Source organism: Sciurus carolinensis (genome assembly GCF_902686445.1).
Source record: "Sciurus carolinensis chromosome 14 unlocalized genomic scaffold, mSciCar1.2 SUPER_6_x, whole genome shotgun sequence".
NCBI classification, from domain to species: domain Eukaryota; kingdom Metazoa; phylum Chordata; class Mammalia; order Rodentia; family Sciuridae; genus Sciurus; species Sciurus carolinensis.
In genome coordinates, this window is record NW_025920104.1 from 4,430,039 (window position 1) to 4,456,063 (window position 26,025).

General features: G+C 36.1%; 1 protein-coding gene across 1 annotated transcript; it reads right to left on the reverse strand.

The window, feature by feature from the left end:
• Positions 1 to 13,983: 13,983 nt before the first annotated feature.
• LOC124973160 (transport and Golgi organization protein 1 homolog) lies at positions 13,984 to 16,494 on the reverse strand. The gene is made up of 2 exons (XM_047537273.1): positions 16,402 to 16,494; positions 13,984 to 16,294 (listed from the first exon to the last, which is right to left on the reverse strand). The coding sequence occupies exons 1-2, from the start codon at positions 16,492 to 16,494 to the stop codon at positions 13,985 to 13,987; spliced, it is 2,403 nt and encodes an 800-aa protein (XP_047393229.1). The 3' UTR covers position 13,984.
• Positions 16,495 to 26,025: the final 9,531 nt, after the last annotated feature.

Below are 26,025 nucleotides of genomic sequence, written 5' to 3' on the forward strand. Positions count from 1 at the left end.
GGTTCTTGGATGGTTTTTGGACCTCTCCCTAAGGGAAAAAGAATGTATACAGAAAACAGTGAGGTAGTGACTGGAGGTGGTCTGATTCAGTCTTAATTGCTAACCAACTAATCTTTTGCCTGCTAGATTATTGAGGCTGTAAAGTTATTATACATATTAAAAATAAATGTTTAGGCAAAGAAAATTTAACATTATGTATGAGCAAAGAATAATTCATGAATAGGGCAGCATTCAAAACTGAAAGAGGTTCAGAGTGAACAGTGAACTCTGAGAGTCTGAAAATTGAAGTAAAGCAGAGAAATTACTTAATTAACTATAGCTAGGCCTTTGCCATATTTGGGTATGGTCCATGAGGAGGTCCATATTTATATAAATGATCAGCTGGTCAGCTGTTTGTGATTGGCTGGCCCTAAGTCTTTGAGATTTTCTTTTTTTTGCTTTTGTTTTTAAGTCAATTATAAGAAGTGCTTCTAAGTTAAAATTCTGTTTACTAAATACTAAAGGCTCAGTCACAGAGACAACTTCAGGGTAATCATCTTCTTTTTACTTGCTTTAAAATTACTGTTCCTTGATGACAAGGGTGGCATGTAAACATTTTTTTTTGCATGAGGAATAAGTAGAAATATGCTGAGGACTTGAAAAAAGTTTTTACATTTTTTTATTCTTAAAAGAAACTAGGTTTCTCAATGATCCAAAGGCTAGTCCTGAAATCCTGGGCTCAAGGATTCTGCCTGCTTCAACAGTGCAAGCAGTTGGGATTACAAGTGCATACCACTGTGCCTAGCACAGACTTGCTTTCTTGGTACATGATTTCTCTTTCTCTTAGAAGAAAATACACTAGAAATGGTGGGGAAAGAAGGAAGAAAAGGAGACAAAAGAGAGAAAAAAATAAAGAGTAATCCAAGCCTGAGTTCTAAATTCCTTTGTTCTAAATGTCATTATTAAGTAGCTACATCAGCTCAGGCAATTTATCAACTTATTATACTAAAATGCAATAATAAAAAGCTAGGAATAGTGGTGTATACCTATAGTTTCAGCTACTCAGAAAGCTGAAACCAGGAGGATTACAAGTTTGAGACCAGCCTGGGCAATATAACAAGGCCCTGTCTCAAAAAAAACAAAATACCCCACAACAATAATGATGATGTCATATATTTAAGCCTAGTAAACCTTAATGTTCAACACTAACATTCAGGGTTATAAATAAGAATAGTGAAGTGTCCTTTCATGTTCATCAGATGAATGGAAATTAGAAAGTCTAACTATTTGGTGTTGACAAGGAAGTGGAGAAACAAGAGTTTTCATACATTGCTGTGGAAGCAAAAATTGGTTCAACCACTTTGGGAAACAAAGTGAGAAAATCTGGAATAGTTGAAGATGGGCATAAAAAATCCACTTCAAAAAAGATGTAAACCCTAGGCCCTTACTATTTAATAAGTGGTCTGTGGATTGACCACCTATTAAACAAGAACACAAGAAGACACAGGTAAGCATGTTCAGGGGCATTGTTTCCTAAGAAAAAGAGGAGGGGACACTTACTACTCACAAAAGGATACATATATAAATGTTGTTAAACTCATTAAATAGTGTTGTTATATCCCATTTATACCCATTTATATAAATGTCTAAAACTTTCAAAATCATTTTTTATCTTGCTTGTTTGTATTTGTATTCATTAAGTGTAAGCACAAAATGTGTATTGGAAGGACTGGGGATGTAGCTCAGTGGTAGAGCATTTGCCTAGCATGTGTGAGGCACTTGGTTCAATCCCCAATACTACACATACATATGCACACACACACACACACACACACACACACATACAGACATAAAATTCAGGATAGTAGTTAAATATGGGGAAGGAGATAAGGTAATAGCATAGGGGCTTTAACCATGTCCTTTATTTTTTAGGTAACTTTAAAGCAAATAGATAAAATAGTAATGGTTGAAAAAGGTTGGTTGCAAATACCATGGTAATTTATTAATGTCCCTGTTTTACTCTGTGTTCATAATATTTCACAATGTAAAAGTGAAAGATTCAAGGCAAAGACTAGAACTGGAGCCAGGTGTCTCAGAATAAAAATTATACAGAGACTGTCAGATGAAGAAAACCACACTGATTAGGAAAATGACAATCACCAACATCAAATGCCAATACTTCAAATGCTGTCTATCTTCAAGTCAATTAACTCAGTCTCTTTTGTGATTTTCCTAGATCAGAGAAAAGAATAAAGGCCTTTTGATGTTAAACTTTATTTGAGCCCCAGAGTACTTGAGGCATGAACACACCCTGGGGAAGTTTTTTGATGCAACCCTTTATTCAACAAATTTGATAATAATTAACATTTATTTTGCACTTACTAAATAGTAAGTACATAAGGCACTATACTAAGAACTTTGAGTGGACTATCTCATTCCACTTAACAACATCTCCATGTAGTAAGTAGTGTTATTATTCCCAAATGAAAATGAGGAAACCAAGGCTAGTCACAGGCTGGTAAGTGGTGGGGCTGTGATGTAAACTGACCAGTTAACATCCGGAGGCCTCATTCTAATCCACCTTCCAATGTGCCAGGCACAGTCAGGTGCTGAGATTCCTGTACCTCATTAAGTTTCAAACAAAAGTGAAGTCAGCCATAAAGAATAAAATTATGGCATGTCCTGGTAAATGGATGAAACTGGAGACTATTGTGCTTAGTGAAATAAGCCAATCCTCAAAAAACCAAAGGCCAAATTTTCCCACATGTGGATGCTGACATACAATAAGGTGGGGAGGGGTGGGGAGAATGGAAGTTCATCAGATTAGACAAAGAGGAAGGGTGGAGGCTTGGAATAGGGAAGAAAATAGAATGAATGAATCAGTCATAACTTTCCTATGTTCATAAATGAATACATGACCAGTGAAACTCCACATCATATACTACCCCAAGAATGGCAATTAGAATAAGTTATACTTCATGTTTTAAAAAGAACAACAAAATAGCACACTTTACTAACATGCTCAATTCTATTTCAGAATCCTTCTTATTCAATGGAAGAGTTACATAAAGGTTTAAAAGATACAATACTAAAGTATTTAACAACACATATGTAATAACAAAACAAAAAAATCATTTAAATGGAGGTGACTCTATGTGGGTTTGTCTCTGTGTGTTCTGTCCTACTACATTGGTCTTGGTCTTCCTGTTTTTGTCACTATAGTTCTGCAGAATATTTTGAAATCAGATGTTGTGATGTCTTCATATATTGTGATGGCACCAGCATCATTCTTATTGCTCAGTATTGCTTTGACCATTCTGGTCTTTATTCTTCCATATGAACTTTAGGTCTGGTTTTGGTTTTTTATTTTTTTTTATTTTTTTTAGTTCTATGAAGAATGTCATTCTTATTTTGATAGGCTTTGTGAATTGAATATGCATACTGCTTTTGATAGTAAGGCCATTTTGACAATATCAATTCTGCCTATCGAAGAATATGGGAGGTCTTTCCATTTTCTAAGGTCTTCTATAATTTATTTCTTCAGTGTTTTATAGTTTTCATTGTAGAGGTTCTTTAACCTCTATGGTTATATTTATTCCCAAGTGCTTTTTTTGGAAACCATTGTGAATAAAATAGTTTTCCTGTTTTCTTTCTCAGTGGGCTAATTATTGGAATATATGGGAGCCTATTGATTTTTGTGTGTTGCTCTTGTATCTTGCTACTTTGTTGAATTTGTTTATCAGCTCTAAAAGTCTTCTGGTGGAGTTTAATGTGTTTTTTTTTATGTATAGGATCAAGTCACCAGTGAATAAACACTGATTTTAACAAATTGTACTTGGAAAACCAGATATTCATATGCAGAAGAATGAAATTAGATCCCTCTTTTTCACCATGAACAAACGTCAAATCAAAGTAAATCAAAGGCCTAGGAATTAGAATGGAAACTTTGCAACTGCTAGAGAAAAACAGGATTCACACTCCTTCTAATTGGCATAGGCAACAATTTTCTTAATAAATTCCCTAAGGCTCAAGAAATAAAACTAAGAATCAATAAGTGGGATGGCTTTATATTCAAAAGCTCCTGCACAGCAAAGGAAGTGATCAAGAACATTACAAAAGAGCCTACAGAATAGGAGAAAATGTGTGCTAGCTATTTTTCAAAAAGGAGTTCAAATCAAGAATATTTGAAGAACTCAAAAAACACCCAAAACTCAAATAACTCAATCAATGATAGGAAAAAAGGATTAAACAGACACTTCTCAAAAGAAGAAATACAGCTGGGCATGGTGGGTCATGCATATAATCTCAGTGACTTGTGAGGCAGAGGCAGAAGGATTGTAAGTTCGAGACCAGCCTCAGCAAATTAGTGAGACCCCCAAGAAACTTAGTGACATCCTTTCTCACGTAAAAAATAAAAAGATCTGAGGATTTAGCTCGGTGGTAAAGCATAACTAGGTTCAATTGAAGAAGGAAGAGGAGAAGGAGAAGCAGCAGAAACAGTAGCAGGAGAACAAAGAGGAGGAGGAGAAAGACGCAACAGGAGGAGGAGAATGCAAGGGGAAATGATGAGGAAAATGATGGGGTGTGGGAGAGTAAGAAGGAGAGAAGGAAGAAGAGAAAGAGGAGTAGGAGGGAGAGGAAGAAGAGGAAGAAGAGAAAGAGGAAGAAAATGTGGAAGAACAGGAGGAAAGAGCAGAGGAGGAAGAACTACAAGGGGCCAACAAATATATGAAAGAATATTCAATATCTCTAATAATCAGGGAAATGCATTTCAAACCAAAATTGAGAATTCAACTCAGTCCAGTTAGAATGGCAATCATCAAAATAAAAATAATAATAAATGCTGGCAAGAATGTGGTGATAAGGTACACTCATACATTGTTGATTTTTATTTATTTATTTTTTTACCAAGGATTGAACTCAGGGGCACTTTACCACTGAGCGACATCCCCAACCCTATTTTGTGTAATACTTAGAGACAGGGTCTCATTGAGTTGCTTAGCACCTTGCTTTTGGTGAGGCTGGCTTTGAACTCATGATCCTTCTGCCTCAGCCTCCCAAACTGCTGGGATTACAGTTGTACACCACCATGCCCAGCTTAAAGGTATCTTTTGAAGAATAGAATTTTTAATTTTTTATTTTAAAATATCCACTTTATTCTACAACACTTAGTCAGACACCATTTACATCTGAAGAGGTGAAGGCCATGAGACTGATCTATGGTAAAACACTAAGAAATTTTAGTTCAATTTTGCACATTCCCAGAAATTCCCAGACAAGTGCACCACCATGCAGACATATGTGTGCAATTACTACATTTTACATAATATAAGAAAAACGTGTCACTATACTTCAGAAAGTAGAGAATTCACCTGGCTGTGTATTCAATTGTTACAAAGCCACAGTAAATTATTTTATAAAATGTAATTTTATTTTATTTTACTCTGCTGTTACATAGGGTATAACTTTTTCATATGGCTTTTTGGGAACTATGATCAATGATTAGCAATGGACAATAGTGCATTGTAAATGCACTCTGTAAAGAACAATGACTAGACAAACTGGATACCCTCTCACATGTGTATAAATATGCATGGAAAATTACTAAACTTTTAAATTTGGACTTGTACTTTTATTTCCCCTTTCTAATATATTAAGAAATGACATATACTTTAATTTGCAAAAAGCAATGCTTGTATTCTGGCAGCAACATGCTACTTCTATTATGTAATAAAGTGAATACCAGAACTACAAAGGCAGGAGGCATAAGTGAATTTTTAATGAGAAGGGAAGTTGTCAACTTAAACAAATGAAGAATGAAAAGGAAACTTCCTGTTGTCACAAATGTGACCTCCCACAATGTGATAATTTGTGACTCTCAGCTCAGAAATGTCAAGTACTTTCCCATTCAATCTAATATTTCTGGATTCCGACTGAAAAGAAATATAGTAAGAGTATGGAAAGACTGCATACTGGGAAAAAAAACTCAAAGAAAAATAAGGAATGGACTGTAGAAATTAAGAAGTTATATAGAACACTATTATTTATTTTATTTTTGGTACTGGGATTGAACCCAGGGGAGTTTAACCACTAAGCCACATCACTGACACATTTTCTTTTATCTTTTGAGACCAGGCCTTGATAAGTTGCTTAAGGGCTCATTAAGTTGCTAAGACTGGTCTTCAACTTGCAATTCTCCTGCTTCAGCATCCCTGAGTTATTATGATTCCAAGCATGCACCACCATGACTGGTTAGAGCACTCTTTAAATTATAATTAACTACGTTTTGTTATCTTCACAGTAATGCAAAGCATAGTCATTTGCAGACCTTGTTCAGATTACTTAAATACCAGATTTTTAGTTTTCTACTAGTTGTTTAGAAGTTACTTATATCTATACAAAATGAAGCTATTAATATTTATCTACTGCAGTAATTGCACATCAGGAAGTCAAGACAAACAAATCAAGGAATGGAATTTATTCAAAGCTGCAGTGTGAAAAGATTATGAACAGTGGATTCCATATATGAATGGGTTTCTTTGCTGTAGGAAATTGAAGCACAATAAGGAATGGAGATGTGTGAAAAGGTTTCTTGGAGGGAAGGATGACACCCTGTTTGTATTTAATTTTTGGTCCCTTCTCCTGTTCTATCTGATATGCATAATGTTAAGTTTTCTCTAAGCAGTGGCAGACAAGGATGATCTCCTTGTATGAGTCTTTTTTATCAAGTTCTGCAATGGTCTCATCAAAAGTCGATTGAGCACTGTGCAGGAAAGCTCTGGGTTTTTAGGGATCTCACAGTCAAAAAGAGCAAAGTTAAGAGTAAGCCTGATGCAAACTGAGTGTGTGGGTTGCCTGTCTTCCTTGCTTATATCAAATGCCTCTTGATAAGCTACTTAGAAATTACCTATCATTTGTTTCTGATCATCACCACATGCAACTTCAGCAAGGTACAGAAAGTAATCCCCCTTCATTTTCAGATAGAAGACATTACTCTCTGGATTAGCTACATTGGCTATTAAATACTTACCAATAATTCTGGGACAAAGGCGCAGATGGATCTCAGTTCCAACTCCACTTTCTCTCAATAGTTCTTAATCAGCTGCAACTCCTTGTTAAAGCTAGTGAGTTTTATGCTCAATGCTTACCCTCCAAGAAAACCTGTGGCCCCCCACCATGTTCTTATAGGCCTCTTGAGAATAAGCTGCACTCCTAGGTGGAGAGTTCTGCACCCTGCTGGGTCAGACTTCATGCAGATGGCCACACCGTCATAGTGCTTGACCTACTTGACTAGTTCAGCCTTCTGGATCACCTCATACTTTTCACTGATGCAGGAACCAGGGCCTCTTCTTTGTGGCCACCACCTTAAATTTTTATTTTCTACCTTATCAATCTGTTCTTTTATGGCTAGGTAAGTCTGTGTTCTCAGAACTTTTGCTTACCTACAAGTGTCTTGTGTCTTCTTCTGATGTTTTATAGTTTTAATTTTTGTGTTTGAGTTTATAATCAATCTAGATTTCTTTTTTTGTGTATGATTTGAGGTAGGTGTTAAGGCCCATTTTTTTTCATACTAATGTTGAGTTCTTCTAGTGAAATTTGTTGAAAAGACTTTCCTTTCATTTGTCATCTTTGTAGCAAATCAAACAAGTAAGTGTAAGTCTGTTTCTGGGATTTCTCTTCAGTTCTGCTCATCTATTTGTTGAACTTTTTACCAGCAGTACAGCACCTTCATTATTTTAGATTTATTGTAAACACCGAAGTCTACTAATGTTAGTCCTCCAACTTTGTTGTGCTTTTGCAAGGTTTCATTGGGTATTCTTGAACCTCTGCTACCTTTTTGTGCTTTCATATAATTTTTAGAAAAAAGAAAGCTAGTGGAATTATCATTGTGATTTCATTGAATCTATGGATGTATTTGGAGGAGAACTGATACTTTAACAATTCTGAATCAGTCAACTCATGAATATGTTATGTTTTCTGATTTATCTAGGGCTTTTAAACATTGTTCCAGTAATGTTTTGCAATTTTTAGCATAGAAATTTTACATACCTTTGGTTTATTTCTAGGTATTTTAGGTTTTTTGTTTGTTCTGAATATCAGGATTAAACTCAGGGACATTTGATCAATAAGTAACATCACTAGTCCTATTTTTTATTTTATTTAGAGACAGGGTCTCACTGAGTTGCTTAGCACCTCACTTTTTCTGAGGCTGATACTGAACTTGCGATCCTTCTGTCTCAGCCTCCCAAGCCAGTGGGATTACAGGCATGAACTACCACGCCTGACCTTAGGTTTTTTAATATAATTATAAATGCAATTTTTAAAATTTCATTTTCCAATTGTTTGCTGTAGTATATAAATATACAGTTGATCTTTGTTTATGACCTTATATCTAGGATTTTGCTAAATTCATTCATTAGTTCTAATGTTTGCTTTGTGGGGTCCACAGGACAGTCTTCATAGTCAATCATATTATCTGCACACTTAGACACAGTTGCAACTTTATATAAAATTAGTATCTAATCCTAAAGTTACATCTCTACTATATTTCCTCACTGGCTTGCTCATTGTATAGCCATTAGAAATACTGAATTCTTGATATTTTCTTTAGGCATTTTTTATTTTGAATTTTTTAGATATATTTTTTAGTTGAACACAATGCCTTTATTTAATTTTATGTGGTGCTGAGGATTGAACCCAGTGCATCACCTGTGCTAGGCAAGTGCTCTACCACTGAGCCACAATTCCAGTCTCTTATTCTGGATTTTTAACATAAAATTTCCATAACATCCATCATTCTAACAATTTCCACAATTCAGTTGGTTTTCATGTATTCATAATGTTACACAACCACCACCAACAACTAACTCCAGAACATTTTCATAATACGAAAACAGAGATCCTGTACCCTTTAGCAGTTGTTTACTGTTTCCTCCTCCCCTCAATCTCTAGAAACTACTACTCTACTTTATGTGTCTATTTATCTATCTATTGTGGATGTTATGGACATTTTATATAAAAAGAATCATATAACATATAGCCTTATGCACCTGACTTCTTTCATTTAGCAAAATGTTTTCTAGAGCTGGGGGTATAGCTGAGTGGCAGAGCACTTCTCTAGCATGTGTGAGACCCTGGGTTCAATTCCCAGTACTACAAATTAAAAAAAAAAGTTATCTAGTTAAGTCATGTTATAGAACGCATCAGTATTTCATTTTTTATGGCTGGATAATATTCCATCATGAGGATATAGTACATTCATCAGTTGATCATTTGTGTTGTGTTTCTTGCTATTATGAGTAATACTAGTAAGAATATTCATGTACAAATTTTTGTGTGAACATGTTTTCATTTCTCTTTGATATATACCTAGAGGTGGAAATGCTGGGCCATATGGTGGAATTAATTTAACTTTCTCATAAATTGTTAAATTGGTTTTCATAATGGCCACAGCATTTTACATTACCACTAGTGGATTATGAAACATACTTTTCTCTACATTCTTTTCAACATTTATTTTTTTCTGGTTGTTTTTAATGATAGCCATCCTTATAAATGTGAGCTGGTATGTCATTGTTTTAATTTGCATTCTTCCTAATGGCTAATGATGCTAAACATCTTTTCATGTGTTTACTGGTTATTTACTTATCTTCTCTGGAGAAATTTCCATTCAAATTATTTGCCCATTTTAAAATTGGGGTTTTTATTGCCAAGTTGTAGGAGTTGTTTATGTATTCCGTATTCTGGATTCTTATGAGATATGTGATAGATAAGGAAATACTTTCTCCTATTTGGTGAGTTAACTGTTTTTTCACACTGTTGATGGTGGCATTTGACAAACACAAGGTTTTTTTGTTGTTTTCTTTTCAGGGCTGAGGTCTGAATGCAGGGCCTTGCACGTGCTAGCCAGTGCTCTGCCACTGAGTTAAATTCCCAACCCCTACAAGTTTTAATTTGTAACTTCTAGTCATCTATTTAATTTGGTTGTTTAAGTTTTGGATGTCATATTTAAAAAAACATTGCTTAGTCCTAGGTCGTGAAGATTATACCTGTATTTCCTCCTAAGAAATTTATAGTTTTAGCTTAAACTTAGATCTTTAATACATTTTGAGTTAATTTTTAAATACAATGTGAAGTAGGGACTAAAATTTATTGATTTACATATGGTTAACCAGTTGTCCTACCATTTGTTAAAAAGACTATTATTTCTCTATTGAATTATCTTGACATCTTTGTTCCAAAAACAACAGACCAGTGATGCACAGTTACCCCTAGGCTTTTAATAGGTCAGTTGTCCAACTGAACCCCTGATTTCCAGGTCCAGGTCTGGTTCAACAGATGGCAGGCAAAGAATAAAGCTCACACACTAGCACAAGCAAGCTAGTGAAAAAACTAGGAGGAAAATACAGCAGAGAATTGGATAAAAAAGATGAGAATAGCAAGGGAGGTCTGGTTTATATCAGATGTTTTAGACCAAGATTGCAATTTGGGTTTTGTTCTAAATGCATTAGGAAACCATTGGATAGTTTTGAATGAGAAAGTGATAAAATAAAATGATACACATTTTTAGAAGATCATCTGTCTGACAGGTAAACTCTAGAACATAAAGTGCTAAGTTTGCTGTACTTCAGCTCCTTACCCTTAATAATCTACTTCCTGGTGTCTAAAAAAATCACCCTCAGGGTTGTCTTTGCTAACCTGTGGCCCCTTTGAGCCTTATCTTCAGTCTGATGTATGATTTTTGCCAAAGTGTTTGTCATAAATTTCTGGGATGTATGGCACTTCCATCTTAAAACAGTATGTAAAATAAGAATTCAACACATATTGCCAAGTTTGAAGTTATGTAATGGATGACATATTTTCTTTTCTGTTCTTTAAGATTAGGAATCATGGCAATAACAATGCCCTTGGCCTTGCATTTGTGGTCTATTTTCCATCCAAATGTTGACTTGATGGGTTTTCCTGTATGCTGGAGGTAAAAATGTTCATTTCTACTTAGGGGTTAGTTGGGAATCTGCATAAGCTTAGCCTTCATGGAGATCAGACAGCTAGCTCTGAGACATTCCGATTTCACTCAGCACTTCCAGACACAAAACAGGGGTGAGGTGTAGGTGTTGCAGTGGCGTCTTTGTGAAACTGATTCCTCTCCTCACAGTCATGGGTATTCTACTATGATGCATGGACACCAGAGGGGAGTTGATACATGTGTTCACAAAATGTGTGTCCTCTTTCCCCATATTCCTAGTGCTGGAACCCAAATCAACTTAAGGTGCTTTTACTCTTAAGGTAATGTCACTCTGAGGCCTGTTTCCACTGAGATGCCCAATGCCTTTGTGCATTCTCCCCACCAAGAGGACATTTAGCCTTATTTCCTTGGGTGGTTTCCAGTGAATAGTTGTTTTGCCACACTTCTAGAAAGTGGGAAAACTTTAAGTATTTCATCAAAATAGACTTCATGGCAGAATACGGCCATTTGCCCCTAATATACACTCTTTCATCCACATTTTCCTCTTTTCTCAGAATTTTCTGAGCAAAAACAAACTTTTCATTGAGCAATTCTTGTTTATGGAATGTTCCTTAAAGCATCTTGGTTTTGTTTTGGTTTTACCCACATTAATCAATTATCCCCACCCCTTCCCATGAACAAGTTTCCATTTCAATAAGTCTCTTAAGTTTATGAAGATTTTCTTTTCTTCCCATTGGTTTTAAAATTCAATTAGGATTTAATTTAACTCAATCCTGTAACAATTTGGGATGAATTGTGGCAGCAATACCCAGAAGCAGTTAGTGAGATGTTCCAGCTCTCTGTGAGGGGCTGAGAACTCAAGTTTTTGCTGGACTCTGCCCAAAGATAATGGCTCAGGTTTATGTACAACACTGTGAGCCATTGAAGTCCAGGTCAAGCAAAGGGCAGAGACATAGAAAACTGGTGTCCTCCTTGAAAAGACCCTTTGAGAGTAAAGCACAGGTGGCACAGTGCAACAGGACACATTGCCATTCCTGTTATGGTTAAGTCAGTTTTGAAATAAGATTTGAATTTATTTCAAACAGAAGCAGAAACTATGTGACTTGAGTTAGTGAATTTCTTTCCACAATGTGGGAGAAACTGTTTATATTTATGAAAATAAATTGTCCAGTGGGCTTCAGGGTTGGGGGAAGAGAACATTCACAAAAACCAGGTTAAAAAAAAACTTGTAAGTCTCTAAAACACATTATTGATGATTAGCAATAAAATATTTTTAACTTATAGAAAAGGGCATCATTAAGGTTGCTTTAACTTATTTTTGGCAAAATATTGGTTGCAGAAACTATTTATAGTGGGTCATTTCTAATCTCCTTATTGAGGAAAAAGTGATACTTATCTAGAATAACCATTTGATTCTCATTGTATGACTATTAGTTTTGAGAACTTTGTATGCCCAAGGTAAGTAGGATGAGAAAGTATTGTGGAATGTGTTCCAATGAATTTAATTCCCAAGACACAGGTAAACACATTTATGATTCTACAAAATCTAGTTAGGAAGCATTGTGAATATGATTTCCAGGAATCCATTTGTACTTTGAGTGAAATAATGCTTAAGAGATGTTTTGGGGTTTGTATTTATAACATCTAAGACTTTTTAAATGATAATTATAATGGAAATGTAACACTGAGTCTATTGGTGACTGATATGATGAAATGTTCTGAAAGCTCTGGACCTGGGTACCATGCAGTTTGCTACATTTATGTCTCTGTGTATCAGGCCAGTCTTGTTCCTTAGTTTCCTAGTATGTTGATTTGATTTTAGAGTTTAAGTATGTAACAACCACTTCTTCATGTTGTTGAATGAAGAAAGGGCAATGCTTTAATATTTTATTCACAGAAATAATGTTTTTTCTATTAAATTATTATTATTTCTAGAAAAAAGAGATAATCAATTAAACAAGTATGGTAGTAGTGACAAGGGGAGAAGGAGAAAGATTTGGGACATGTTTTGGGGATAATGATTTGGAGAACTCAAGGATGATTTCTAAGATTATGGCTTGAATAATTGGGTGGATGATTGCTAACTTACCTACATTTGCTAAAAATGTTAAAACTAACAGAGGAGAAAAAACAGTGTTGGGTGTTGGATGAGCTAGAAATTTTGCAGAGGACAAGTCTAGACCCTGAAATCAACAAGAGGAGTCATCATGGGTGTCATTAAATAGAATGTGCTCATTTGTGTCTTACATGTAGATAACCATCATATGTGACTCTCAAATTAAGGTAAATAAAAGATGACTTCAAGCATGTGAGAAAGGTTATCTGGGATGGGAGGGGAAGAGAAAGAGATGGGATGGAGAAGACAGGCTAAGGGGCAAGGAGGATGTGTTGAAGATATAAGAGGTATGGGTATGTGTATATATGTAGAAAGGCTTATGTACTTTTCTCCATTCTGAATTATAGATTCTAGAAAGGTCCACTGCTGCATTGCATAATTAAGGCAGTCTCTGGGAAAAAAAATTATATTTTTTTTTTTTTTTGACTATGAATAAACAATTTTTTATTTACTATCACTACAAAGAACTTTCAGCAAGAAGGGAAATAAGTTTAGGAAATAAGTTGAGTGAACATTTGTAGCATAACAATCTGTGACCAGATATTAAGACAGAATCATCAAGCTTGTGAACACCATTGCTTTCTATCAACTGGACTGCACTCAAAATAGGATAATGGAAATACATGTTCTTAAAGCATTTCCACAGGAAATGTTCATATTTTATGACATTCTAAATCATTTAGCAATTATATATGCTACATTAACTACAACACAGGTATTCCTTATGCACACTTCAAAGTTGGAAGGACTACATTTAGATTAAGTGGTAATCATTATTTAAAGGGGAATAGATACTTTAGGAACTTTTTTGGCTCAAAAATGCAGACTGCCAAGGCAGCTTACTTCTAAAAATAAACGCTTAAGACTTTTGGATTTCAAAGCCAATAATCCCTTTACACAATGAAGAGTGCACAGTCCACATTCTAAGTGTCAGAGGTCATGGTTACAGGCTGTTTTAAAGCCTGTGAACAGTCCTGGCTACTGCTCTGAGAGGCAGATGAAGGCTCATCTCTAGAGCCTGAAGGTGTCAAGTCTCTTGCAGCAGGTGACGGTGAGTAGTCTTGGGGACCATGGTTTGGGGGTGGTAATCGGGTACCAGGAACGAAGTACTCTCTCAGACCAAATGAACCTAAAGGTCTAAGTGGTGTGGGTCCTGGTAAAAATTCCCGAGGGTCCAGAGGCAGATCCCGTTTTCCAGGTGGAACACCTGGTGCATATTCTCTTAAGCATAGTGGTGGATGCACACCAGGACCAAATGGTGGAAGTCCAAAAGGCCCACCGAGCTGAAGTGGCCAAGGAAGTGGCCCAGGAAGTGGCCGAGGTGGCAGTCCATATCGAACAGGTGGTGGTAGGGGCCCTCCCACAGGGGAGCCCATGGGAGATACCCCTGAGAAACGAGGACGCTCTTTGGTAGCCATATTAACCTTGCTCTCACCCATCACCTTGGCTGGAGAAGAGCTCCTGGAGCTGCTGTTCACGGAAGCTGGACCACGTCCTGGGTCAGAGGCAAAGAGTTTCCCAGATGCTTCAGAAGACCATGGAGGATGAGGAAAAGGTCCATCCATTGACCCAAATACACTTCTACCCATATCTCTTCCATTCAGAGTAGCAGAGACAGGTCTCCCAGCTGGCTCTGCTGTCAGTGGAGGGGAACATTCTCCAGCGCTCACAGGGGATGGGTCAAAAGACCCATTCTGGCTCAGTGGACCTCTCCGGGGAGGGTGTTGTGTCTTTGCTCTTCCCGCCATTGGTTTTAGAATCACGGGTTCATCTTGCCACATTGCCATCTTTTGGGTCATTTCCAATAATTTGTGTCTCAAATTAGCAACTTCCCTTCTCTCTTCAGCTATAGCTCTTTCTGCAGCACGAGCTTTGAGCCAGTTATCATGAGCTTTCTTCTCCTGAGTGGCAATCTGATTCTTAAATGAGCGCTCTGTTTTCTGTATTTCTTCCTCCATTTCTTCAATTCTCCGCTTGTAAGTTTTAACTTCCTGTGCAGCCAAAAGTGCCTTTTCATCTGCAGCTGACAGCCGCTTTGCTCTTTCTTGTCTCTCATACTCTTGTCGACTCAGTTTCCTGTGCAGAGCCATCTCCTCCTGCTGGTACAGTTCATTTAAAATGTCCACTTTCTGACTCAGAGTTTTGCACTCATCTCGCAGCCCAGCTTTAGCAGATTGGAGTGAATTGCGGTCATCTTCTAATTTCTTTATTTGGTCTTCTAGGGTACACTTTGCAGACATCGAGGCTCTTATCTTCAGTTGTAAAAGTTTTAGATCCTCTTCAACTACTGATATTGCAGTTTGCATCCAAGAGACATCCATCAGCTGCTTAATTCGAGTTTTCACCTTCACACTGTGGTCACCTCCTACTTCTCCATTGGCTAGTTCATCTGACTCACCTCCTCCTTCATTTTGACCCTCACATCCCGATTCAAGCTCTATCTGATTCAGCTGTGTAATATAATTAGTCAAAGCATTAATATCATCATCTTTGTGAGTAACAGCTACTTCTATATCTCTCTGGGACTTCTCAAATGATTTTATTTGCTCACTGAGCTCAGCATGTGATTTACTCCAGTCTTGGATTTCCTGCTGCAACTGCTCTTTCTTCTTCTTAAGCCTAGCATTTTCTTCCTGAACCCGATGGCATTCACACTTCACCTTGAATTCACTAAGCTTAGCTTCATTAAGAGCAATTTGAACCTGTGAAAATTCTGAAGCATTCATTGAAATAACAGCCTTTAACTTCTCTACAGAGTTCTTCTTTTCTATTATCAAGTCCTCATTGTTGACATTCTGTTCTCTCTCAGATTCTAACACAACATGAAGACTTTTAGCTCTGTCCTCAAGAATCTCATTAGTTTCTTCAAGTAGCTTGATTTTATCCTTATATTTCATTCCTGTGTCGGAGAGGACCATATTTTGTTTTTTGGTTTCTTGGACATGTTTCTTTGATTCCTTGATCTTCTGTTCAAAATTTGACACTGTTTCCACTAGTTCTTCATTTTCTTTCTTCATGTTCTTTAACTTTTCAGAAATTTGCTGTTCAGTAACTTGATATACTGTTTCTTTGACAACAAGAACAGTTCTCCAGAAGAAAATGGCAAATGAAACAATTCCCAAGAAGACAGTGAGAAGTACAGGCTTCCACGGCAGTCCATAAAAATCAGGCCCAGGCTGAACACCATTGGGCAATGTGGCAACTAGCGGTTCACTTAGCAATACAGCTCGGTGCTGCCTGCCCGGTCCTGACACGCTCCATTTCCCCGTCGCCCTCAGTCAGTGCAGCCACTCAGCTCACCACTCAGCCACCCGCCTTCCACAGCGGGGTCCCTCCCTACGAGAGCTGCGTAGAGCACCGTCAGGGGTCCCAGAAGCTCGGGGTCCCCGGGAGAAGTGGCGACACAAGGCACGGCGGCAGGTACCGAGTCCATTATGCATGGACAGCTGAGCGGAGACATGCTTCCCTGCTGAATGGCACAGGATTCAGACCTCTTCCGCCGTTTCCTTCTTGTGAAGGTTTATATTTTGAATGTAAATGAAATCACTAATCCACTGAAATCACACTTTAGAAATGTTATAGGTAGACTGATCAATGGTGTAAGCTGACTTTGGGCAAGATACTTATAATACATACTAACAATGTTGGTAGGAAGATTAATTGTGTTTATTATAATTTCTTTTCTGCTTGGCATATAGTAACCTAAAATAAGTGATAATTATTATTAAATATAAAAAATCAGAATTAGCACATATTGATAGTGTTAACAGATGTATTTTACATGTTTAGATTCTACTTAAATGTTCTGCAAGCTGGGCAGCATACACCTGTAATCCCAGACATTTGGGAGGCTGAGACAGAAGAATCTCAAGTTTGAAGCTGATCTCAGCAAGGGTAAGGCACTAAGTAACTCAGTGAGACCCTGTCTCTAAATAAAATACAAAATAGGACTGGTGATGTGGCTCACTGGTTGAGTGCCCCTGAGTTCAATCCTTAGTACCAAAAAACAATGTATTTCAGTAATTTTGGGGTCTTTTCTCCAGTTTCTCACTGCAAAATTGATGCTTTCTACATTAAAGTATTTTTTTCCCTCTGCCTAAATTTTTTTCTTGTGCTTTTACCTCACTCTTATAAACTTTCAGAAATGAAGAATGCCAGATTTCTTGACAGACCATCAGCTTTGTTGTTATTTATAACAAAACTAAATAGTTAAATGGAAAATAGAATTTAAATTGGTGGTACATTAATTTTTTTATACCAGGGATTGAACCCAGGGGCACTTAACTGAGCCATATTTTTTTATATTTTATTTAGAGACATGGTCTCACTGAGTTGCTTAGGGCCTTGCTAAATTGCTGGGGCTGGCTTTGAACTCAGATCCTCCTGCCTTAGCCTTCCAAGCAGCTGGGATTACAGGCATGCAACACTATGTCCACCTAGTGGTACATTAAATTTTAATATGCTAAACATGATTATTTAATGAACGGTCATATATAATATTTTTGAACATTTTTATTTTCCTGGGTATTCAGGATTGAACTAAGAGATCCTCTACCACTGAGTCACACCCCAGCCTTTTTAAAATTTGTTTTGAGACAGGTTCTCACTAAGTTGCTGAGGCTGGCCTCAAACTTTTGATCCTCCTACCTTAGCATCCAGAGCTGCTGGAATTACAGGTGTGTGCCACCAGTCCTGGCTATTTTTGACTATTCTTAATTTAGCAAATTAAATTATTAAACAAGCATTGCCTCTGTGTGAATTACTTTTTGGTTTCCATTTTTTTCTATATTCTTTCTTCTTTTTGGTCAAAAATGTTTTCTGGGAGCCAGGTGTGGTGGCATGTGACAATAATCCCAGCAACTCATGAGATGGAGGTAGGAGGATTATAAGTTCAAGGACAATCTTAGTAACCTAGAAGGGCCCTAAGCAATTTGGTGACAGCCTGTCTTCAAAATAAAAAAAATATATAAATGGATGGGGATATAAATCAGTGATAAAGTGACCCCTGTCTTAAATCTCTAGTTACCCTCCCTTGGAAAAAAATATTTTCAGTCTATTAGAGATTTCATAGATTGATCATTTGGTTTAAAACCAAGGTCTTAACAAATCAGATCAATTTACCTGCTCATTTTAATTTTTAAAATCCTTCAAAAAATAAGAACCAAACATAACTACACACAATACTCTTTTTAAATTTTTAAAAATTATTCTAATTGGTTATACATGACAATGTATTTTAACACATTGTACACAAATTGAGCATAATTTCTCATTCTTCTGACTGTACACGGTGCAGAGATACACCAGTAGTGTAATCATACATGTACATAGGGTAATAATGTCTGTCTCATTCTACTGCCCTTCCCATCCTCACCACCCCAAACCTCCCCTCCCTCCCCTCTGCATAATCCAAAGTTCCTTCATTCTTTACTACCCACCCCCACTATGGATCAGCATCCCCTTATAAGAGTGAACATTTGGCTTTGGTTTTGGGGGATTGGCTTACTTCACTTAGCATAATGTCTCCAGTTCAATCCATCCTCTGGCAAATGCCATAATTTCACTCTCCTTTAAGGCTGAGTAATATTCCATTGTGTATATGTACCACATTTTCTTTATCCATCATCTGTTGAAGGGCATCTAGGTTGGTTCCATAGTTTAGCTACTGTGAATTGAGCTGCTATAAACATTGATGTCGTTGTGTTAATGTAGTATGCTGATTTTAAGTTCTTTGGGTACAAACAGATGAGTGGGATAGCTAGGTCAAATGGCAGGTCCATTCCAAGTTTTCTGAGGTATCTCCATACTGCTTTCCAGAGTGGTTGCACCAATCTATAGTCCCACCAGCAATATATGAGTTTACCTTTTCCCCCATATCCTCACCAACACTTATTATATTGCTTGTATTCTTGGTAACTGCCATTCTGACTGGAGTGAGATAAAATATTAGAGTAGTTTTGATTTGCATTTCTCTAATTGCAAGAGATAATGAATACTTTTTCATATGCTTGTTGATCAATTGTATTTCTTCTTCTGTCTGTTCAGTTCCTTAGCCCATTTATTGATTGGGTTATTTGTTTGTTTGGTGTTAATTTTTTTGTGTTCTTTATATATTTGTAGATTAGTGCTCTATCTGAGGGGCATGTGGTAAAGATTTTCTCCCATTCTGCAGGCTCTGTCTTCATGTTATTGTTTCCTTTTCCTGAGAAGAAGTTTTTCAGTTTGAATTCACCCCATTTATTGATGCTTAATTTTACTTCTTGTGCTTTAGGAGCATTGTTAAGGAAGTCAGGTCCTAAGCTGACATGATGGAGAGTTGGGCCTGACTTTTTTTTCTATTATGCACAGGGTCTCTGTTCTACTTCCTATGTCTTTAAGCCACTTTGAGTTGATTTTTGTGCAGGGTGAGAGATTGAGGTTCAATTTCACACATAATACTCTTGATAATGAAGAAAATTTTACCCAGTATAAGTTTGAATGTATGCTTCCCCCATTGAGTGTTCTTGGCAAGGTATGTATGCTTAAGTAAACTTCTCTGTTTGGAAAAACCATGAGCATTTATTTTAAAAATTTAGTTTTAGTTCACTAATGATGATGAAGACTTAATTATACTTAACTCCTATCCATTTTCACTTTTTAAATACTATTTTTTGGTTCCATTGTAATTGTCTAATTCACCTATTATATGGATTATTTTTCAACAAATGTTCTTTTGACATTTCTAACAGGGAAATACATCATCCCTCTTTATCATCAAAGACAACTGGGAGATGTGTGATGTCTTATAAATTGGATTATTCTCTTTGAAAAAACTAATAATAATAAACTATGAATCTAATCAGGGAGAAATAAAGAGAGTAAAAATATACAGGCTTAGGAATGAGAAAGGAGACACATCAGAGATAGAATGATAAAAAAATGACTGGAAGAAAATACCAAATGTACCTCTATGAAAATAAATTTGTAAACTAGGGATGACCTCTTATGCAAACAAAACTGACCCAAGAAATACAGTAAATACAAATAGAACCAATTGTCATCAATGGAACCAGAAAGTGATAATGCTAACATTTAAAAATGAATCAGAGAGCTTCCTGTTGAGCTTATCTACTCTTTAAAGAATAAAAATTTCAGTGTGATTATAACTATTCCAGGTTATAAAAAAAGATACAAGCACATGCCTGTAATCCCAGCAACTTGGGAGCCTGAGGCAGAAGGATCACATGTCCAAAACCAGCCTCAGCAACTTAGAGAGACCCTAAGCAATGTAACAAGACCCTGCCTCAAAATAAAAATTTAAAAAGCAGACTGGATATGTGGCTCAGTGGTTAAGTGCCCCTGGATTCAATACTGATACCAAAATAAAATAAATAAAAATAAAAATAAAAAATGAAAAAGGGCTGGGAATATGGCTAAATGATTAAGCACCTCTAGGTTCAGTTTCTGGTACCAAAAAACAAACAAGAACAATTAAAAAAATAGAACACCCACTAACTCGTATGAAGTTGGTCAACTTTAAATCAAAACATAGTAACAATACAAACAACAGGAAACATTAGGCCAGTTGTCACTTATGATTATAGATGCCCACTTCCAAGTTTACAAATATAATGATGATTCTAATATAATATATAATATTATATAATAATTTATAATAATATATAATATATGATAATATATAATAATGATTCTAAACAATTACAATGAATTCAGCAGTGAAATATAATAAGGTTTTTAGATGGTTCAATTATAGGCAACCTCTCAATATAATGCATTATACAAAAAAATTTAAAGAGAACCAGCATATGAACATGTCAATAGGAGCTGGAAAGATATTTGATACAGAAATCTGTATACAGTAAAAATAGAAGGAAATTTAATATAATAGGCTATTTATCCAAACCAATCAGGATATATCCTAAATAGCAAATCATCAAAACTATTTCACTAAAAAGTCAGGGATGTTAGATCAACAATGTTATATTTAACATTATCTGGGATAGTCCAATACATTTCAGTAATTTGTGAAAAGTGGTATAAATATTAGGGGAAAGAAGATGAAACTCAAAGTTAAAAACACTAGAATTATTAAAAGAATTTGGTAAGATAATTGAAGATAAATATTTGAGCAATAACTTTTTTCTCTATTCTTTTAATAAGCTTCTAAAAAAGGAAATGAGACAGAATATTGCATTTACATAGGCAGAAAACATCTCCAGTTTATCTCAAGTGATATATTGGACAATAAAGGCAAAGAATTTAAAGGAAGAAAATAATAATATATTATATCAGAACATAAGTCAAGTTCTAAACAAAGGAAACACATTACTGTACTTTGATGAGATTAATATTAAAAAGCATAATTTCTCAAAATGATGTATATACATTTAGTGAAATTATAATAAATAGTCTAATAGGCTATAAGTATGAGTTAGAAGTGGCAAAATATCTTTAAAGGTTATATGAAAAATTATTGGCTAAGAAAACCTAAATAAACAGTGAGGAAGACATAGATATTAGAACATACTGAAAAGTTACTGTTACCAAATCATTATAGAACTTAAGAATACACACAATTAACATCAATTGAATGGAATGAGAATCCAGAAAGAGATCTCAATGTACAAATGAAAAGTAATACATGATAAAAGTGTGTGGTCCGAATCATTGTGGAAAAGATGCATTATTTAATAAATGGTGCTTGAAAACTACCTATTTAAAAGAAAATAACCTCAGATCTATATTTCATGCCAAACAGAAACATACATTGCAGATGAACTTTTTGAAAACTTAAAAATCAATGAAACGAACTAAAATCTTGAAGGGAACAATATAGGAAAATATATAATTAATCTGTAGGTAGGAAAGTTTGAAAAGTCATTTTAAATACATGTGTGTGTGTGTGAGTTTGTGTGTGTGTGTACATATGTATAATGTATACATAATATACACATACATTAATATATACATAATATTTATATATATACATATAACACACACATACAAGCATGCATTCTACCACTGAGCTACATTCTTGCCCTTTTTGTTACTTATTTTGAGACAGGGTCTTGGTAAGTTACCCAGGCTGGCCTGGCATTTGTGATCTTGCTCTTTCAGTTTCCAAAGTAATTTGGATCACAGATGTGCAAAAGTTATAAAAGAAAAAAATATGAGTCAATTCAAATTTTAAAGTTTTGTATGAATAAATATGAAAGATATAATCAAAATCAATAAACAGATAATAGATTCAGAGAAAATATTTATAATATAGAAGGAAGAAAATTATCCAAAAACTCTGATATTGAGATCTTACAAATTGAAGCAGAAAGAGAATAAAAAACTAGTAAAAAAGCAGAAGACATGAACAGACAATTCTTTAGAAAAGAAAATCTAATGTCCAAAAAATATTTTTAAATACAACCAATTTGCCAGTAGTTAGGGAAATGTAAATTAAAGCAACAAATGAGGTGTCACTTCAAATCTATTTATCAAAATATAAAAAGTGATAATGCTTACAGTTGGCAAGAATATGACAAGGAGATTTTCCCACTGTAGTGGAAATAGGAAGTATTAGAGAGGTCTTGGAAAACAATCTGGCAATATCAATTCAAATTATACTTTTTATAAGTATTGCAGAACTGTTCTACATTCCTTATGAATAAAAGCATCAAAAGGATTTTAGAAAAGAGTAAATTAGAGCTCTTCCAGTTGATTTTGAGAATTACCAGGTACTTTTGGTATTATAGAATGAGAAAAAGCAAGATACCTAATGTGGTCAAGTTGCCACCACATGGCAATTTTTTTCCTCAATAAAGGGAAGCTCAGCATATATCTCTGTAGCTGGCAGGCTGAAAATTCACTGGCAGCAGCCATTCCAGCAACTTGGTAAGTGGGAGGCCAGAACATTGAGGCCATTTGATCAAATGTCTATGGCCCAGTCAGTTTGATGTATGAAATGAATTATCCCTGGCCCACCCCTCATCAAGCTGGCACTCACCTTCTTAAACTATATATAACTTCCAAGTAAAGAAAATAATGTTGTAATTTTGCCTGATGTAATTATGTAACATGATACAATGATCCTGCATACAAGTGGAAACATAACCCTTTTCCCAGAAGAGGCAGCAAAGTCCTTTAGTGATCTTTACTCTTTTCTTTGTTATCTTATAACTTAAATGCTATCATATAAAATTAACGATACTTACCCAGGCACTGTCGTGCATACCACTCAGGAGGCTTGTGACAGGGGAATTGCAAGTTTGAGTCCAGGCTGGGTAACATAGCAAGACCCTGTATCAAATTGTTAAAAATAAAAAGGTCTGGGGATGTAGCTCAGAGGTAGAAAACTCCTGTTCAATTTCCAGTACCACAAAAATAAATTAAGTACTTAATTCATTAACAACACTTAAATACTATGATATAAAGCCAATATATTTTGTGTTATACCATAAAAGAGTAAGAGAAGAAACAAAGATATTTGCATATATATTCATAACTAAATAAGACAGAAATATTCATGACAATTACAGTCCCTCTTCTTTTATAGCTAGTCAGATGGTCAGAGTTGGTACATACCACCACCTTCCACTCTCCATTCTGTATTTACTTTGCCTTCAGCAAGCACCTAAGCTGGTTCTGATTCTGTATCAGTGGGTGATCCAAACATTCATTCCTGAGATCTGGGCTATCAATAGTCTTGCTTGGTCTGGGTTACTGTGATTTTCCACTGAACTTAGTCACAGGGCATGGTAATACTAAACTCTCCTCTATTCCAAACATATTCTTCCTTACTGCCATAATGGAAAAGCAGTCCATTTCCCCCTTGGTAGTCAGGAACAATCATTCCTAGCCAACACTGTAATTCCCTTCTTTGCTTGTTGATTCAAAGGTTTGAGGAGCCCAAAGTGGCTGAACTGTAATCTTAAATTACATTTCATTGGAGTTATAAATACCTTCTGGTAGAAGTATTTCTCCTTTTCAAACTAAGATTTCTAGGCAAGTACAGCATAAACACAGTGAACAACCAGGTGCATTTTTCAAATTTCTGCCAACACAGAGGATCTCCCTTAACCACAGTCCTCCAGAGATGCCCCAGAAAGGGGTCAATATTCAGTTGTGTACTTTTAGATAGTGCCTGTATATCATATAGAACCAACTGTCAACCAGATCTATCTATAGAGCTGTCTACCTCTCTATGGAGAAATATGGATACTAACAAACCCCAGGATGTGCAGCTGGCAGACTGGAGATTCAGGAGAATCAGTGATCTAGTTCTAGTCCAAAATCCAGTAGGTTTAACATCCAGAAAGAGTCAATGTTTCAGTTCAAGAGCACAGGCAAGAAAAGTACTGATGTCAATGAAGTTGAGCAGGATGTAATTTTGTCTTAGTTGCAGGAAGGTCAGTCTTTTTGTTCTATTCAAGCCTTCAGTTGACTAGACAAGGCCTACTCTCATTAGTGAAGGCAATCTGGTTTCCTCACTCTACCAATTCCATTCAGAAACACCCTTCCAGACCCATCCAGATTAATATTTGACCAAACGTCTCTGCAGCCTGTGTCCCAGTTAAATTGGCTCATAAAATTAGCCATCAAATACCTTAACCATATTGGATGTTCTCTGTTGGGTTAACATTTGACATGAAGATCTACTCATTTTGTGCCAATCTTCATCTATCCATTCAAATGTCTCTTCTCTAGATTTCTTTGTCTTTCATCCATCAGTCCTTTATATCTAGGCCCCTGTTCATTGACCACTGTCCAGGAATCCAGATATATTCTCATCTATGACCACTTCCTCCACAGAATGTGGATGACCAGTTGAACCTCTCATAGCTTGTCTATGAGAAAAATCTCCCCACCCAGTATTGTTCAAGGTCATCACTAAAGGTGTAAATACAATGTAGCCACCATTCAAATTCAGTTTGGTCTCACATTTCTTGTTGACAGTTTTGGAAATCAAGTTTGGACTTTGGCTGGTTTTATAGGACCTCCTTCTACAATACGACCATAGATTTGACCTAACAGAGGGGTACCTGTGCAACTGCAGATGTGGGGGTACCTCATCTGCCCCTACAATTTACATGAGCCCTTTGGGCCTGGTCAAGTTTTATCTTGACTGTAACATTTCAAACTTTCTATGAACTACACCTGGATCCACCTGTCTTTACAACTTGGCAGGACTGGCAAAGCCCCTAACAAGGCATTTCTGGACTCATGGCCAAGTGTCCTGTCTCTCTGGGCCTAGACTGTGTCAGGTAATGTTTCTTAAAGGTATCCAGGTGCAGTGGTGCATACCAGTAATCCTAGTAATTCAGGAGTTGAGGTAAGTGGATCACAAGGTCAAAGCCAGTCCCAGTAACTTAGCAAGACCCTGTCTCAAATTTTAAAAAAAGGGCTGGAGCTTTAGCTTAGTGAAGAAGCATCCCTGGGTTTGAGTTCCAGTCCTCCAAAAAAAAAGTATATAATTCTTTCCTTCTGATGTCATGGCTCTACTTCAGAATAGTTTATGTTTGTGTTTTTCCCATAGGAGATTGCTATAAGCTCCATACTGAACAAATTTAAAATAAAAGCAACCTTTTTACAGATTTTCCTCAAAACTCAGGTATGATTAGGAATGGAGAACAATCTGAATGATATTATACTGTTCTGAAAGTCACTCCATTTAACATTGATTTATCATCCTTGACCCACCTACAAGATTACCACAAGCCCTCATGCAAATGGAGTGTTGACAAGCAATTCCCACCAGTCCTACAAATACACTTGAATCTGGAACACTGTTTGGGTTCCAGATGGGTCCCTACTCTAACACAATCTCTGATTAGAGTGTTTCCCTGATGTTATCAGACCACAGGAATAAAATGGGAATATAGTAACTGAAAACTCAAAATCATAATGTTTTAGCTTCTACCACTTTAATGGTTTGAATCTTAGCAGCTCATAAAAAGTAGCCTGTAATAATATT

What these genes read in the sequence shown, in the direction of transcription:
- LOC124973160 (XM_047537273.1), bottom strand. Translation starts at nt 16,494, where the DNA reads ATGGACTCGGTACCTGCCGCCGTGCCTTGTGTCGCCACTTCTCCCGGG. An exon ending in CGGTGCTCTACGCAGCTCTC is followed by an intron (nt 16,295 to 16,401) that starts GTAGGGAGGGAC and finishes CCGGGCAGGCAG; the next exon opens with CACCGAGCTGTATTGCTAAG.